The 14,383-nt window shown below is 39.6% G+C and overlaps 1 protein-coding gene across 1 annotated transcript in view; it reads left to right on the top strand.

Moving 5' to 3' along the window:
- epha8 (EPH receptor A8) overlaps nt 1–14,383 on the top strand; it is a 125,815-nt gene that overhangs the window by 84,887 nt on the left and 26,545 nt on the right. The window contains exons 7-8 of the mRNA XM_022744817.1: nt 10,714–10,869; nt 11,110–11,538. Coding sequence (XP_022600538.1) covers nt 10,714–10,869; nt 11,110–11,538 — 585 coding nt within the window. The remainder of the gene's footprint in view (nt 1–10,713; nt 10,870–11,109; nt 11,539–14,383) is intronic.

Below are 14,383 nucleotides of genomic sequence, written 5' to 3'. Positions count from 1 at the left end.
CCAGTTTTGCTGGCTGTTCTCAAATCCCACTGGAGAGACAGTTTCACCATTAGTCATTTATCACTTCCGCAAAGATGTAAAAATCTTTCTAAATTGTTCTAAACAATCATTTTAGGCAAGTATCCTATAGGATTTATGTCCATGTTGGATAATTCAATTCAACAACAAATCAAACAAAGAAATAAAGTGAAACACAATACACATCATTCTGTTGTATGTACCCATATACTGTCATAATTAAGCGAAAAACTTATTTTAAAAGAGGAACTTTTCTCTTTAATAATTTAACAAAATGTTTTTCATTGTGTCATGAAATTTCCATGCCGCATTAAAATCAAATTTGGATACAGAAAACAAAGTTAAGAGGTATATAACATTTCACTGTTGTCAATACTAAATACAAAGCAGTGTCATTAGTGCTCATGATGAGGTGCAACGGAGCTTTTCCCCTTTTGCTCTCATTTTCCTCTCATAGCACAGTATACATATACATGACATCCATAACAATGTAACAATGTAACAGTATTGTCTTTCACATTATCTCTTTGTTCGATTTGTTTTTACTTATAGTGTTTTTACAGCTTCCATATTTTAGTTGCTTTATCTTAACCAAAACTTCACTGTACTTTATTTGCCATCACCTCGGTCTTCTCCTCACCTCACTGCAGTTGCTTTGTGTAGATACTGCAGAATGCGAGAGCTGAACAATAAAATGTTGCCATAGGATGTTAAAAATAACACAAATCACTGAGGGGTTTTGCATAATCGCTGTACAGAATACAATACTGACATTTCTTGGCAACAGGTTTGGTCATTTACAAGTGCAGGTTTATTTCCATAGTGTGCTATTGCCATGTGACAGCCAAGCATCTTATACACGGAGGTAAAAGGAGGTTTATTGTAAAGTGTGAAACACATCACCATTTATTAAAGAGTTACTAGTATCCTACTATCATTTTATTATTATTATTCACTATTATAACTATCAACTGGTAACTCATCAATAAATGATGATGTGTTTCACACTTTACAATAAGGCTCCTTTTGCCAGTTATAAATAATATTAAATATTAAATTAGTAAGATTAATGAGTAGTAAGCATTAACTGGATCTTGCCAAATAGTGAGCCTGCATCAATGCATGAGAAATATGTTATAATTTGTTTATTTATGATTTATTAAGTGTTAGCAACCAGATTAATAACCTAATTATAAACCATTTATAAATCCTTTATAAGAGTACTTTTATTTTAAGTTGTACCCATTTCTAATATAATTGCTTTTATTATTGAAATCGCAATTATAGCAATTGATATAATAATTTAGGCAAATTTATGTTGTATTTAATTTGTGTTGTTTTCTATTGCTATCACAATTAAACATTTCTAAATACAAAAGACTCAAAACCGTTGGACTTGGACCCTACAGCTGGAGACAACTGGCTTCTAGGACCCACATCGCCACAACACCTCAAAGCAACACACTTTCTGATAAGCACATTTAAGTAGAAGCTAGGAGCATTAAAACATGTCAGAGCTGGTCTGAGAGGAAAACTGACTTGTTGAGATTTTGTTTTTAGGAGTCAGCCTTTAGGTAAACAGAAGAAAATGGACCAAGAAATCAGAACCTTTCCTGGAAAGCCATTAAGAAATCACTAATGGACCCAAAACAGCAGCGCATAGTTAATTGGTTAGCATACAACCATCAGAAGATGGAAATGCATTTCAGGTAGCGAGCCTTCTTTTTGGCGTGGTTATTATGGTTATGCATTTTTCAACCTACTTTACTGCTTTTTACCATTTTAGGGGACTTTAAACAAACCAAAAAACCTGAATGTTTTTTAATTTGTCTCTTCAGAAGAGAAGTAGATTGCTTTTTCTGTCCTTATTTTTGTTTTCATGATGAAATGCATTTATTGTTTTCATTTCGCTGCAGTTTTCTAGATTTACTAAAAGGCATCCTTGAAGCAGAGTGGGCCCAAAGCCGGCGCTGTACACTGCACGGAGCTTTCACAAGCCCACCCAGGTTGCACTTAAGACCTCGCTCCCCTCCGCTCCTCCCTCAGTCTCCTCACGCGTGGGACGATGATGTGTTTTCTCCAGCTCGCCCCTTTTTCCCAATGTATTTATTTATCCACTTATACAGGGAATAAATCAAGGTCAGCACACAATGCCGCACACGGCTATTAAGATTCATTGTAATGCAAATTCTCTTGTAGCGAGTTCACTCCATTGACAGGTACTGACACGTCGGGCAACACACAAGCAACCACACATGAGCACACACACACACACACACACACACACACACACACACACACACACACACACACACACACACACACACACACACACACACACACATGCATCCTGTAGGTACACACCTTCACCAAAGTACACATCCTGTAAGCTGTTTACCTAAAGGAGTGGGACCCAAACAAAAAAATAGGCGTCTCTTCAAACTGAACCTCTCCTTTTATTTCCAACACTTTTTCTGTTCATACTCCAAACACACAGTCCAGACCATCATTATTTTTTGTTCTTCAGGCTTTGCTCTTCAGCGCATTAAATCTGAAGCATTCCTGACTTACTGTGCGGTCACAAAGCGGTTTTTCACCATGCAAATGACTTTCCTGTCACCCGCAAGACAGTCGCCGTTTGACGTTGCCTAGTTTTCCTGTGTTGACCTGCTTTTCAACTATTGATTTTGACAAACTAACTATCTGCAATCATCTCTGAGCCACATGTGCGCTCTTTTGTGCACGAACTAACATTCAAAGGAGACGCAGCTGCCCAAGAAAGATTTGGTAGTCAAGTGTCCAATTACTTTTAAAACCTTACACATATAATTTTAGATATACGTCTAAACTTATAATTGCCATTGTTATTATTTATTGGAATTTGTATCTTTATTAGACAGCAGACAATAAATAGAGACAGAGGGTTATGAGATGCAGCAAAGGTCCCCAGCTGGATTCAGATATGTCTTAAAGGAGCCATTTGTATGTTTTGTTATGGAGAGTAAAGGAATGAAGTTTGATGCTGAATCCATGGCTGGATTCACCCTTTCATTATATGCTCAATAACCAGAAGCCAACCAGTACTACTATGCTGTAACATTAGCTGGTCCCAGGTCTTCTGTGTGCTGGTTAGTTTGAGGCAACTTGATTAAACTCATGTAATAGTGTTCATTGTGCTGATGGAGCATTTTCCTACGAGACAATGCCACAGCGTAAGGTGATGCAGGACCTGCTTTAATTGATTGATCAATTGTTCATTTGAGGTTAAAACCTACATTGCGGAATTTTTAATTAATCCAATTGTTTACAACAATGTAAACAATGTAAGACAGCGAACCTGAGGCTTTTGTCCACAGTTTCACCGTGCACTGTGATGATAATTCAGCTTTGTCCCAAACAATTATTCTAACTTTAAAGTACTTTATCTGCTGATGCTGAGTTCTGTGCAACATTTAATTTAATTGCATATTGTATATTCCATATATACTGCTGCACATTGTAGAAGGCGCACATTAAAACTAGTGAAGAAGTTTTTCAGTGCCTGAATAGCTGTGAGTTTCAATGTATAACCTGCATCAGACACCTTCCTTAAAGGGAAACATCAGCAATTTAGCATTGCTCTTCTACAAAGCTGGGCGACTCACCAGAGACGGATTAAAACAAAGAATGGTGAAAATCGAAGCAGCAGAGGCGGCAATATCTTAACTTTTAGTCCGTCATATGGGTCAAGGTCCAAAAACAGTGGACCCTATAGTTCCCATAATGCAACTCAATAGTATCTTTCATATTCTTTTCTGAGAATGGGGAAGGCAATGGTTCCTCCTCAGCATGAACAAAGTAAAATAGTTCAAATGTAGTTTTCAACCCGCAGCAGCAGCAGCAGGAGTTATGAGTGTGTTACACCTGCAGAATGTCACTGAAACTGATGCAACCTCATTGCTCACGTTACTCACATAAACCCACTGTCAGTGTACAGTAGGTGGTATGAATCGAAACTACTGGTTTCCGAGCTTTTGCCTTTCATAGTTCACCCTGCTCACAATAAAGAAATGTGACATCCCAAACCGAAGCTTGGTTCGCGCTGTAAGAGCAGCCCTCACTTCCTGTTTCATGCTGTAAAGCAATGTGTTAGATTCTTGTCTCAGAAAACAGAAAATGTCAAGCAGGGCCTGTTAGAGGCTGATTTCTCATCAAATGACCAGACTGTATTAATCTCTCGAACAATGATGTGATAAATTGATGTTAGAATACTACAAGGGAGAATTTTTATCATTTTTAATTTTTTTCCAATTTCAATACAATATTTCCAGCGACATCCCAAAGCTGTAATTCCTCTCATTGACCACATTCATCTCATAGTTTGTTAGTCTTCTTAATCTTCTTCTGATGATGAAGATGTTATTATACCCATTTACATCTTAATTTTTCCAGAGCACCAAATGAGCAGCACATCAGAGGAGAAGTGAAAGGTTATCACAGCTGGCATTGACACAGACCGCCTTCTCTTTCCCTTTGCATATTCACCTGTGTGTTGATGAATTCATGTTGCATGTGGTTACTGTGGCTGCAGCAGACACCCTGTGTGTATGTTTAGCATTACCATAACCTTTGCATGTGTGTGTGTGTGTGTGTGTGTGTGAGTGTGAGTGTGAGTGTGTGCAGAACTCCTGGTGAATCTGTCAGAGACTTCAAAGCGCTTGCTGCCTCTCTCCTTGATGAACGAGCTGTTCCGATGTTTATCGTGACCTGCTTTTCAACTCAGGGGCTTCACAAAAAACATCAAGGGATGGAGGGATTAACGGGATAAAAAAAGGAGGAAAAGAGAACAGTCTGGGATAAATATTGTAAATAGAAATAGTTTCTGGCTCCTGTGGGGGCCCTGACAGTGAAAGAGAAGAGCACTATCGCCCCAGTCTGTTTATCTATAGTGATACACATGGTGTATTGTATTTGTGTGGGTATATATATATATATATATATATATATATATATATAAATATAAATATACACAAGTCTGTGTGTTGGTGTGTTTATGTAGTGCGTAGGACATTTGAAGGGCTGAAGCTAATTCTCACAGTTTTAAATGCTAGAGCTTTAACCCCTGGAAATGTAAATCAATTAAAGGCTCAATATCCCAGTACTTAATGTCACTTACAGATTACAGACATTTACACTAATTTCACACTAAGTTGGTAATAGCAGATACTAAAGCATGTGAGTGTCGTGCTGTAGACAGCTGAATGAAATTAAGAAGAGAATGTAGCATTATAAAAAGGGCCATCTTCAGATGCCCTATGGACAAATTACAAGATATGAAAAAATAATGTCCATCTAATATTATATTTTTCTAAAATGGGTTTTCAACACAAAATGTTCACTGAGCAACTAAAAAAAGTCTTACCCCTTCTCCTTAATCGACAGTTACAGAATCTACCTATACAGAAATATAATATATGACATCAAGAGTGATGTGGTCATATATGCCACCCATAAGGGAATATATATTATTATTACATACTGCATATACACCCTCTAGGTACGTGAAGATATATGTTTATAACATATATTAAACACCAATAGTAAAATTTGTATCTTAAAAATATCTATATGATGAATTTTTATATGGTATAAAATAAAATATATAGACAATATATATTTAATTTATAGTTTATTAAAACAACATACATATATAAAAAGTCTATATGCTTATATATGTTTTTCTTATAAATTTCTCATTAATTATAAACTTCTCTATCTTCCTGAGTGGTCTCAGACTTTTGGACCCTACTGTTTATAATATCAACATATATTAATAGGCTTTGAAGAGAGCTAAGAAAGCTAATAATATGTGCTGATGGAACTGGAGAAATTAACAGACCGTTGTGTGACCTGTGTTGAAAGTCTACACACCCTTATCTTCAGATGATCTTCTTTTATATTGCTGGGCTTTGTAAAGCTACCTACCAACCGATGCTAATAGCAATGAGCAATGCTAATGCTAAAGCACATCCTTGTCACGATCCAGTTTTAAAGACTGTAACTATGAAGAGCCAAGTGGGGAAAAAACTGGACAATTTTATATCTTGTACTTGGGGAGAAGAACGACAGAGATGTAGCCTCTGGTAGCAAAATGGCTCCAAAGCCGCCGTCACTTGCAGATACATCTATTTACAAAATATATTTACAAAATACATGTGATTCAGATAATTACTTCTTCTTCTTCTTCCTCTTCTTCTTCTTTTTGGATGTTTTACTTGTTTCCATTGTTAAAAATAGCAAATTTAACTTCAATCAACTTCTTGGCAGAGCCCCAGAAGCCACGGACTTCAGTGTAAAGTTGCTCAAATTGTCTTAGCTGAAATGTGCACTGCTAAGACTGCAATTCCCTCTAGGTTTGAAGCCGTGTCAGCCCGATGTCTCTAAATAAAATCCAGAAATTTTTGTCTCAGCACACGATTCCTCGGTAAACACTGGAAGGAAACTGAGCTGGTAAATCCTTTTCTGCAAGCTGCCCCCCAGCTCCTGCTCATCTTACACCTACTGGCTCACGTCCCAAACTGCTAAATCCATCATGTTTTACTGGTTTCAAAGCTTTGAGCACGTTCCCAAGTTACTGTGTGTCACTCCACTGAAAAGGATATCTAAGCTTTCCATAGTGTCACTTGAAAATATCACTAAATTAGTCAAATGCTTGTCTCTTCATCACCACATATTACATTAAAAAGTTTGCACAAAAAATACAATAACTAAAATGAACTCAGAGGCAGTTATTATATTGAGTCTATATTACTCCCTGCCTCTCCCTCACTCACACTCATAACACAGAACAAGAAGCAAAGCATCATGCTCTCTCTCTGCCAGTCCTGCCTGGTCCACATCTTATGTTATTATGTGAATACGGCTGAAAACAGGTCAAAGGTCATTTTCAGCAGCCGTGCTGACATCTGAGATGTGCTGCATCATATGGTGAATGATAAATGACGGAAATAATGTTCAAACACAAATGTGTTGAAGTCTTAGTTAGAGCATCTCAAATTATTTAAAAAGTGACCATGTTCTTTTTCACTGTCATGATTCGCATGTTGGTCTATGATGACTGCAACATTTCGGACTCATATCTGCACACCTCTAACTTGAAGTCCATCAGTTCATTCCAACCACTCCTCCAACCTCAACAACCATACAGGTCGTTTTTTTTCAACCCTCTGGTACGACCCATGAGTGTCTCCTGAAATAGCGCCCCTACAACTGCAGGCGTACTGGACCTTGGTTGTCATGGTTACAATAATAAACACGCAGACTGTACCGACAGCAGCATACCTATGTTCCTCGCCATGGTTACTATAGTAATGGTCATGGCTCGGTTAGGTTTAGGAATAGATTGTCACTTGGGATGAAATAAGTACTTCCTCAACACTAAAAATCTGACAAAAAATCTTTGTTGTCATGGTTACAATAATACCAATGTAGTAATCTTTGTCATGGATAATAGAAACAATATAAACTGCTACTTTCACATGGGAATCGAACACTGCTCTCCTGTCATATCCCTGTGTTTTGTTGACCCATTCATCCACCACAACCTCCTCCTTAGATGGACACCACACTTTTCTCTTTGCTCCTGTCATACTTGCTACGGCCACTAGATGTCATCTAGCAACAAAACGTATCTATGGCTCATAATAACCTGCTGCTCAAACGACCTATAGGCTGGTTTTACAGGAAGACAGTCTCATTCTAACTTTAAACCTTGTCAACAGAGGAATGTGAAAACAGCCTGCAAAGGATCACCTCTGGACCTGTGAACATGGGCCATGCTCTCCCATATTTTTGGGTGTAAATGATTGGTAGGGTCTGCTCTTGACCAAGAACAGAATACATGGCCACCGCTAAACAGCTGCTGCGATGCAATCAAATGGTGCATTTGTTTGCATCAAAGTACATCCAGAGAAAGAGTAAGATCCTTTCTTTAACCAGAAATAGCTATCATATCGATCTCTCAAAACCACCTTTCTAATGACGAAAACAGTTATTTTGCTTTGCAGAATTAAGGGAGTTGCTGGTTGCTGATTGGTTGGTTTGTTAGTGTTATTGTGTGGTACTTTTACTTAACTATTGAAGGTCACACTAAAGGAACCTAACTGGAAACTGTAACTGTGTAAGAGGATACAGTAAAATAGGAACTGAACTAATATGGGGTTGCTGTGTAAATATATATTGAATAGTGTTCTTTGCAGAGTAGCTGAACACTGTAGACTTTGCCTTTCAGTTCTGCTTTACCATAATAAACAGATGAAAACTGATGGTATCTCAGCCCATTGGTGTGTTGTTTGTAGCTTGTGGTGGCTTCTAGTTGTGTCACATCCCAAACGAAAGCAGTGATGGGAATGTTTGACCACAGGAGTTCAGGAGAAGTGTAAAACAACAAGCCGCTAAAACGTTTGAGATGTTTTTCAAAGTCTTAAATAATTGAGTTGATGCTTAGAGATATTCAGGTGGCCTAGACTTCTCCTCTATGTTGTACCTGTCCATGAAAAGCTGTGAAGTGGAGTCAAACACTGACCTGTCTTCATGCATGAGAAAAAACCATCAAAGTAATAGCACCTTTGTATTTTGCAAGTAAAGTATTACTGAATTTATGTTAATATTTCACTATCACAGTTCTCTTTTTTTTTACTGCATAATGTCTTCTATTTTAAATTTTAAACTATTTTTTAATTTATTTATCAGAACTATTCTTAACTAAACTTTTATTTGATTTTTGTTTGTTTTTCCTCAGACCATGTAATCAAAAAGAGGCCCACTGAAACATGAAAATAAATTCTCATTTTTTAAAAATTTATTTTAATTTTCAAGGCAACGAATGCAGCGTTTTTATCCATCCCTAATGTTTTTCTTTCTTCTCTATTGTCATTTCCATTTAAAATTTATGTGCCGAGAATTTTCTTATGCATAATGTGGCTTGACTTCTTACTGCCAGAGAAAGCAAGCAGTGACTGACTCCTGCCTCCTGGTATCTCTGGACATACTGAAATAAACAAATGCCAGTGTTTACAGGTGGGAAACCGGTGAGGGATCATTTAAGAAGCAGTTACTCCATTCAGTGGAGAGTGGTGGATCTTTCAGGAATAATGATAATGTGAACCTTTGCACACTTACTTTACACTTTTCTTATGTTTTATTTTGAAGTCAAGTTGTGTTTCTCTCTCATGCATCTCTCTACAGCTCAAGTAACAACAGGTTGGTGAGCCAATCAGAAGAGACTCCGAGCCTCTCTTCTGATTGGCTGACTGTTTTTTTGAATGATCCAATAAAAAATACAGCAGATTTCAGGTAAACACTCACAGAAACAAAATCTGGTAAGGTTGGATGGTGGGTCCAGGTGGGCGGGGCTTGGGGCATGGCAGAGAGCAGGGACTGCTTTGTTGTGACATCACAAAGTTCCAGAAGTCCTGACGGCTGGTTTTAAGGCTCAGTTTCTAAATACAGGCTGTGTGCATTTCTCTGTGGACTGAGGCTTTGATACTTTCACAGTATTAATATAGAACCTAGACCTGCTTTATGATCAAAGAAGACATGGACATCTACCTTTATACTATATGGGACCTTTAAAACTACAGCTACAGTTCCAATGAATATTACCTGAAAATGAAACAACTGCAAAAAACTGAAATTAAACATCGTTATGGAGGATATCATCAAATATAGTGAAATGGTTGAACATCCATCGTGTGTGTGTGTGTGTGTCTGTGTCTGTGTGTGTTCCTGTGCAGCCATGATGAACGTGGCAGCACGTGTATTTTTCAGGTACAAGCAAGGGAACATTTCACTCCTTCCCAAATGCATCTAAAAATGTCTGAGCCATTAAATCCAGAATACATTTTAACTATTTGCTCTTTTATAATTTCACTCATGTTGCTTTATCCAATTTCATGGTTCTTTCAGCACCTTTGAAGTCTAAGCACCTAAAATGGTCTCCCATAAACTTAACACAGAGAGGTTAGGAAAACATTGCATCTGTAAACTAACACACAGCAATTTTGGGGGGAGCACACATAAATTACATGGTGAGGAAGAGCAAACACAAGCATGCTGGTGTCTGCCGCTGCTTTCCGAGTGCATGCGTGGTTTACCCCTGCCCCATTTACCATAGCAGAAGCCTATTAACCGCCTGGAAAGAGAATATATTTATCAGAGCCCCCTCCATTATTAATCAGTGCAGAGTTAAAAGTGAATATGTATCAGAGGAGCTGAATAAGGTTGAAACACGGTCTGGATTCTGATGGTCTCACTGGGAGTATCAACAGTGCAGAGCCTTTTCAGCCCAAATCTAAGCAGAAAGAAGTATGACTTTCATCTCCCCTGCTCCGCAGTCTCTACGGTTACAAGGCCTGTAATTATACATAGATTTAGAAGAGAGGGGGGGAGGAGAGGGAGGGGGGCTATGTCCTAAAATTAATGCTTTGGAGGAGATGACACAGTTTTGAAAAAGTTGAAGCAGCGTTGATATGCACAACTTGCTATAGGAGGGTGATTCATGCCTTTCTTGCTGCACTCTCTCTCAATTTTATCATGGTCTGAGTGATTATGGGAGTGCAGAGCCTTTCCCTGCAAGCTCTCTATTTACTCTATTTATTCTCTCTCTCCCTCCCTCTCTCTCTCTCTCTCTCTCTCTCTCTCTCTCTCTCTCTGCAGCCTGTGAGGTGGGTTTCTATAAGCCGGTGGCGGGCGATGGCCTGTGTGGTAAATGTCCTCAACACAGCCACTCAGAGACCAGAGCCGCCCTCTCCTGCCCCTGCGACTCCAACTACTATCGAGCAGCGGATGACCCGCCAGCAGCTCCATGCTCCCGTAAGCACAAACACGCGGTACACAAGATCACCTAATCCCACAGGCGAGAACACCTGAAAGCAGTCCAAAGACATATGTGAATAAACTCGCTCAACCCACAGCAACCATGGAATGATGTGCCGAACTTATCTGTGCCTGAAAAACACAATTTATTTATTTTTTATAAATTATTTATTTTTTTTTTTTAGACGGCGATCAAACCTGTGAATGAACTCAAACCTCCATCTTTCTTTTCTCCAGGCCCTCCATCTGCTCCAGTAAATGTCATTTCCTCGGTCAATGGGACATCTGTGAACTTAGAGTGGGATCGCCCTCTGGATACCGGAGGTCGCAGCGACCTGCAGTACAGCGTGTTGTGTCAGAAATGCTCGGGGGAAGGAGGGCCCTGCGAGGACTGCGCATCCTCGCCAGGGGGAACTGGCAATGGAGGGAAAGCAGGTGGAGTGGCGAGCATCGGGGCCGGGGGAGGTGGGATGGTGGAGCGGTTGGGGTCTGCGGCAGTTCGATTTGTCCCCCGCCAGGCCGGGCTGACGGAGCCCTGGGTGACGGTGCTCAACCTGGTGGCCCACACCAACTACTCCTTCCGCATCCTGGCCATGAATGCGGTGACACACCTGAGCAACGAGCCATCACTGTACGCCCTGGTCAACATCACGACAAACCAGGCAGGTAGGGTTCAGAACAGTGACAGTTTCTCATCATGTCAGTCTTTTCCACTAACTTGAAGTGATAGTTCAGGTGATTTGACGTTGGGTTATATGGGTTACTAATCTATACTGAGTGTATTACCTGTAGTGGATTCAGATTAGTGTGCTCCCAGTTTGGAGAATCAAGCAAGTGTTCGCTTCATTGTGAATATTTTCACAGCTTTATTTCACCATCGAACAGCCCTTTTCTTTGGAACTACATTTTTTCAACCACTGAACTACCATATTCCTATGCACAAGCGCACCTACACTTAGCTCTTTCTGACTCAAACGGCTGATCTGCAGAGTAATACAGAGAGTGCATTGTGCGTGGGAATACGGTAGGGTTAGGGTTAGTTCACAAACTGTAGTTCCAAAGTAAATGGCTGTTGGACGGTGGGATAAAGCTGTGAAAATATTCACAATAAAATCTAGACTTAAAGTGATATTAGCTTTTTTCTGTGGGTGTTTTTTTAAGTTGCTAAAATATGTTTTTGCGCATGACCCAGTCCACAGCAGCACAATGCTCAGCTTCCGTGCTGGTGCTCCTGCTGCTTCTCCAAATTGGGTGCACGCTAATCCGAACCTACTGCAGGTAATACACTAGTACAGATAGGTACCTCACACAACCCCATGAGAAATAACCCAAACTATCACTTTGACAATATGTATGTTAATGTGGATCCACTGTTGCGGCTTCTGCTTTTGTTTCCTGTTCCTGGAAATGAAGTGGGGTATGGAAATCAAGAACTTGTTTTCAGAGGCAACGCAGCACTTATAAAACATATGTTTAGTTAAGTACTGCAAGGAAGTGTGTTTTTAAATATCCTAGTGCAGGTGTGGACCTTTCTTTTTCTTTTTCTTTTTCTTTTTTTGAATACTACGGTTTAAAAGTGTTACATTTCCTGTGAGAGTCAAGTGGTACAGGGAAGTAACAATGAATAAAATAAGGACTGGGCAAAACAGAAAAGAAACAGGAAAATAGATTCAGTTAAAAATATGGAATTTTATTCACAATTAGAGAAAACTATAACAAAAAAACAGCAGTGGAACACTCAGTGGGAAACTTAAACCACTGCATGCAGCTATCGTAAGACGCCACACAGCTCATCAGCAAGTGAACGGCACTCTGTGGCGCTCACCAGGCCTCCTCACTGCACCTTTATAGCTCCAGCTCTTGATTGGGGAACAGGGATCAGCCGTGCCGAGTCACCTGCCGGATAAAAGGGGAGGGCAGAACAACGCACACACACGCACAACATCATAACACTATGGCATGTAACAAAAAGTAATTAGAATTAAATCTTGAAATGCATTCAGCAGTAGGACCAATTATTCCAATGTTGTCTACACAGTTTTACTAGTAGCATAGTGTAGCCTGTATCTGAGGTGGTGTTGCTGCATATCAGAAACCTGGCAACAAAAGCTCACAGGTTCTGGGAAGCTCCAGGTTTTGGCTCTCTGGTTCCTATGGTGTAAAAATGCTTAAAGACTTAAGAAGACAGGATAGGACAAAGGATGAATAGAAAAGGATGCTGTGTTACTCAGGATGGCTCAGGTGACGCATTGTGTGCAGTAACTGTTATGTCCTGGGTTCCACTCTGACCTTGAATCACTCACTGTGAACTATTCCAAAGTAGAGAAACGTCATAAAAGCAAAACATTAAATGAAACCATTGGCCATGTCGCTGTCTCACTTGCAGCCGCATCATTCTGAATGTGTATCCAGCCTTGGCCTATGATCACACGTCTTCCTCCTCTCCCGTTGCCGTCTCTCTCTCTCTCTCTCTCTCTCTCTCTCTCTCTGCTGTCGGATTTAGCAAAAGTGCCAAAATAACAATCTTTAAAAGAAATGTGCTGTCTCAACCACATTTTGTGCTTATAATGAAAAACCAGGTTTTGGCGCACACACTTTGTGTCCATAAGGACTGGTTGGAATAGCTGTCACTGTCAGCAAACAATACTCATGTCCATCTCTGACATCTCTGTGCTCCATACTGACCATATGCTACCAATGTAATCTACATTCTGATCTCTGTTGCGGTTGTGCTAACCCTCGATCGATTGGTTGATGCAAAATTAATTGTATCCTGTAGTCAAGTTGAAATTTTTTGAACTTTACAAGCTTGGAAAAAGTTTGCATGTTTTTTAGAGCAGCTTTTATTCTGCAGCCAGTTCCCTTTTAGAAAAGATCTCAGCAGGTTGAATACACTGAAATAGTGTGAACTCAACCAATAAATCAATGGTTTTGTTGATAGTTTGGGTTGATTCAGAGGTTTTGTTGTTTGAAGAGAAAACTTGTGTTGATTCGTGGTTATGGACTCAAATGATTGACTCACACTGAGTAGAAAAGATAGAAGATCATTGAGACTTGCAAATAAAATTGAACAGAAAGAAAAGAGCTCTGTGTGATCATTCGCCTCCAGCACGTGAACTGCACCAGCAAATCCGCTCCATCTGTGAGCTCAGCACTTCAGATTTTATTCCATGATTCGGTCACATAGTGTTCCCTAAGCAAACCATGAAGGAAAACTTCTCCAGCAACAGGTTGCATCCTCAGATTTATTTTCATGAACTTAAAAATGTTTTCATGGAGGCTTCATTGCAATATTTCCACCAAGTGCTCCACCTTCTCAGCTCTCATTCTTCCTTTCCAAGGGAAATCTTGCATCTTGGAAGAAGCATGATGTTGTTATTGTGGGATGTCTTAGGGAGGTGGGGGGTGGAGTGTTGTGTCTATAATAGAGGCAGAAATCATTGCATTTCATTTATTTATTAGACCCTTGCAGATCATTGAGGTTTCCCTCATTTGCAATGATGTCAACATA

This window comes from Seriola dumerili, unplaced genomic scaffold, assembly GCF_002260705.1.
Source record: "Seriola dumerili isolate Sdu_G_001 unplaced genomic scaffold, Sdu_1.0 BDQW01000088.1, whole genome shotgun sequence".
NCBI classification, from domain to species: Eukaryota; Metazoa; Chordata; class Actinopteri; order Carangiformes; family Carangidae; genus Seriola; species Seriola dumerili.
This window is presented reverse-complemented; position numbering and strand designations above follow the sequence as displayed.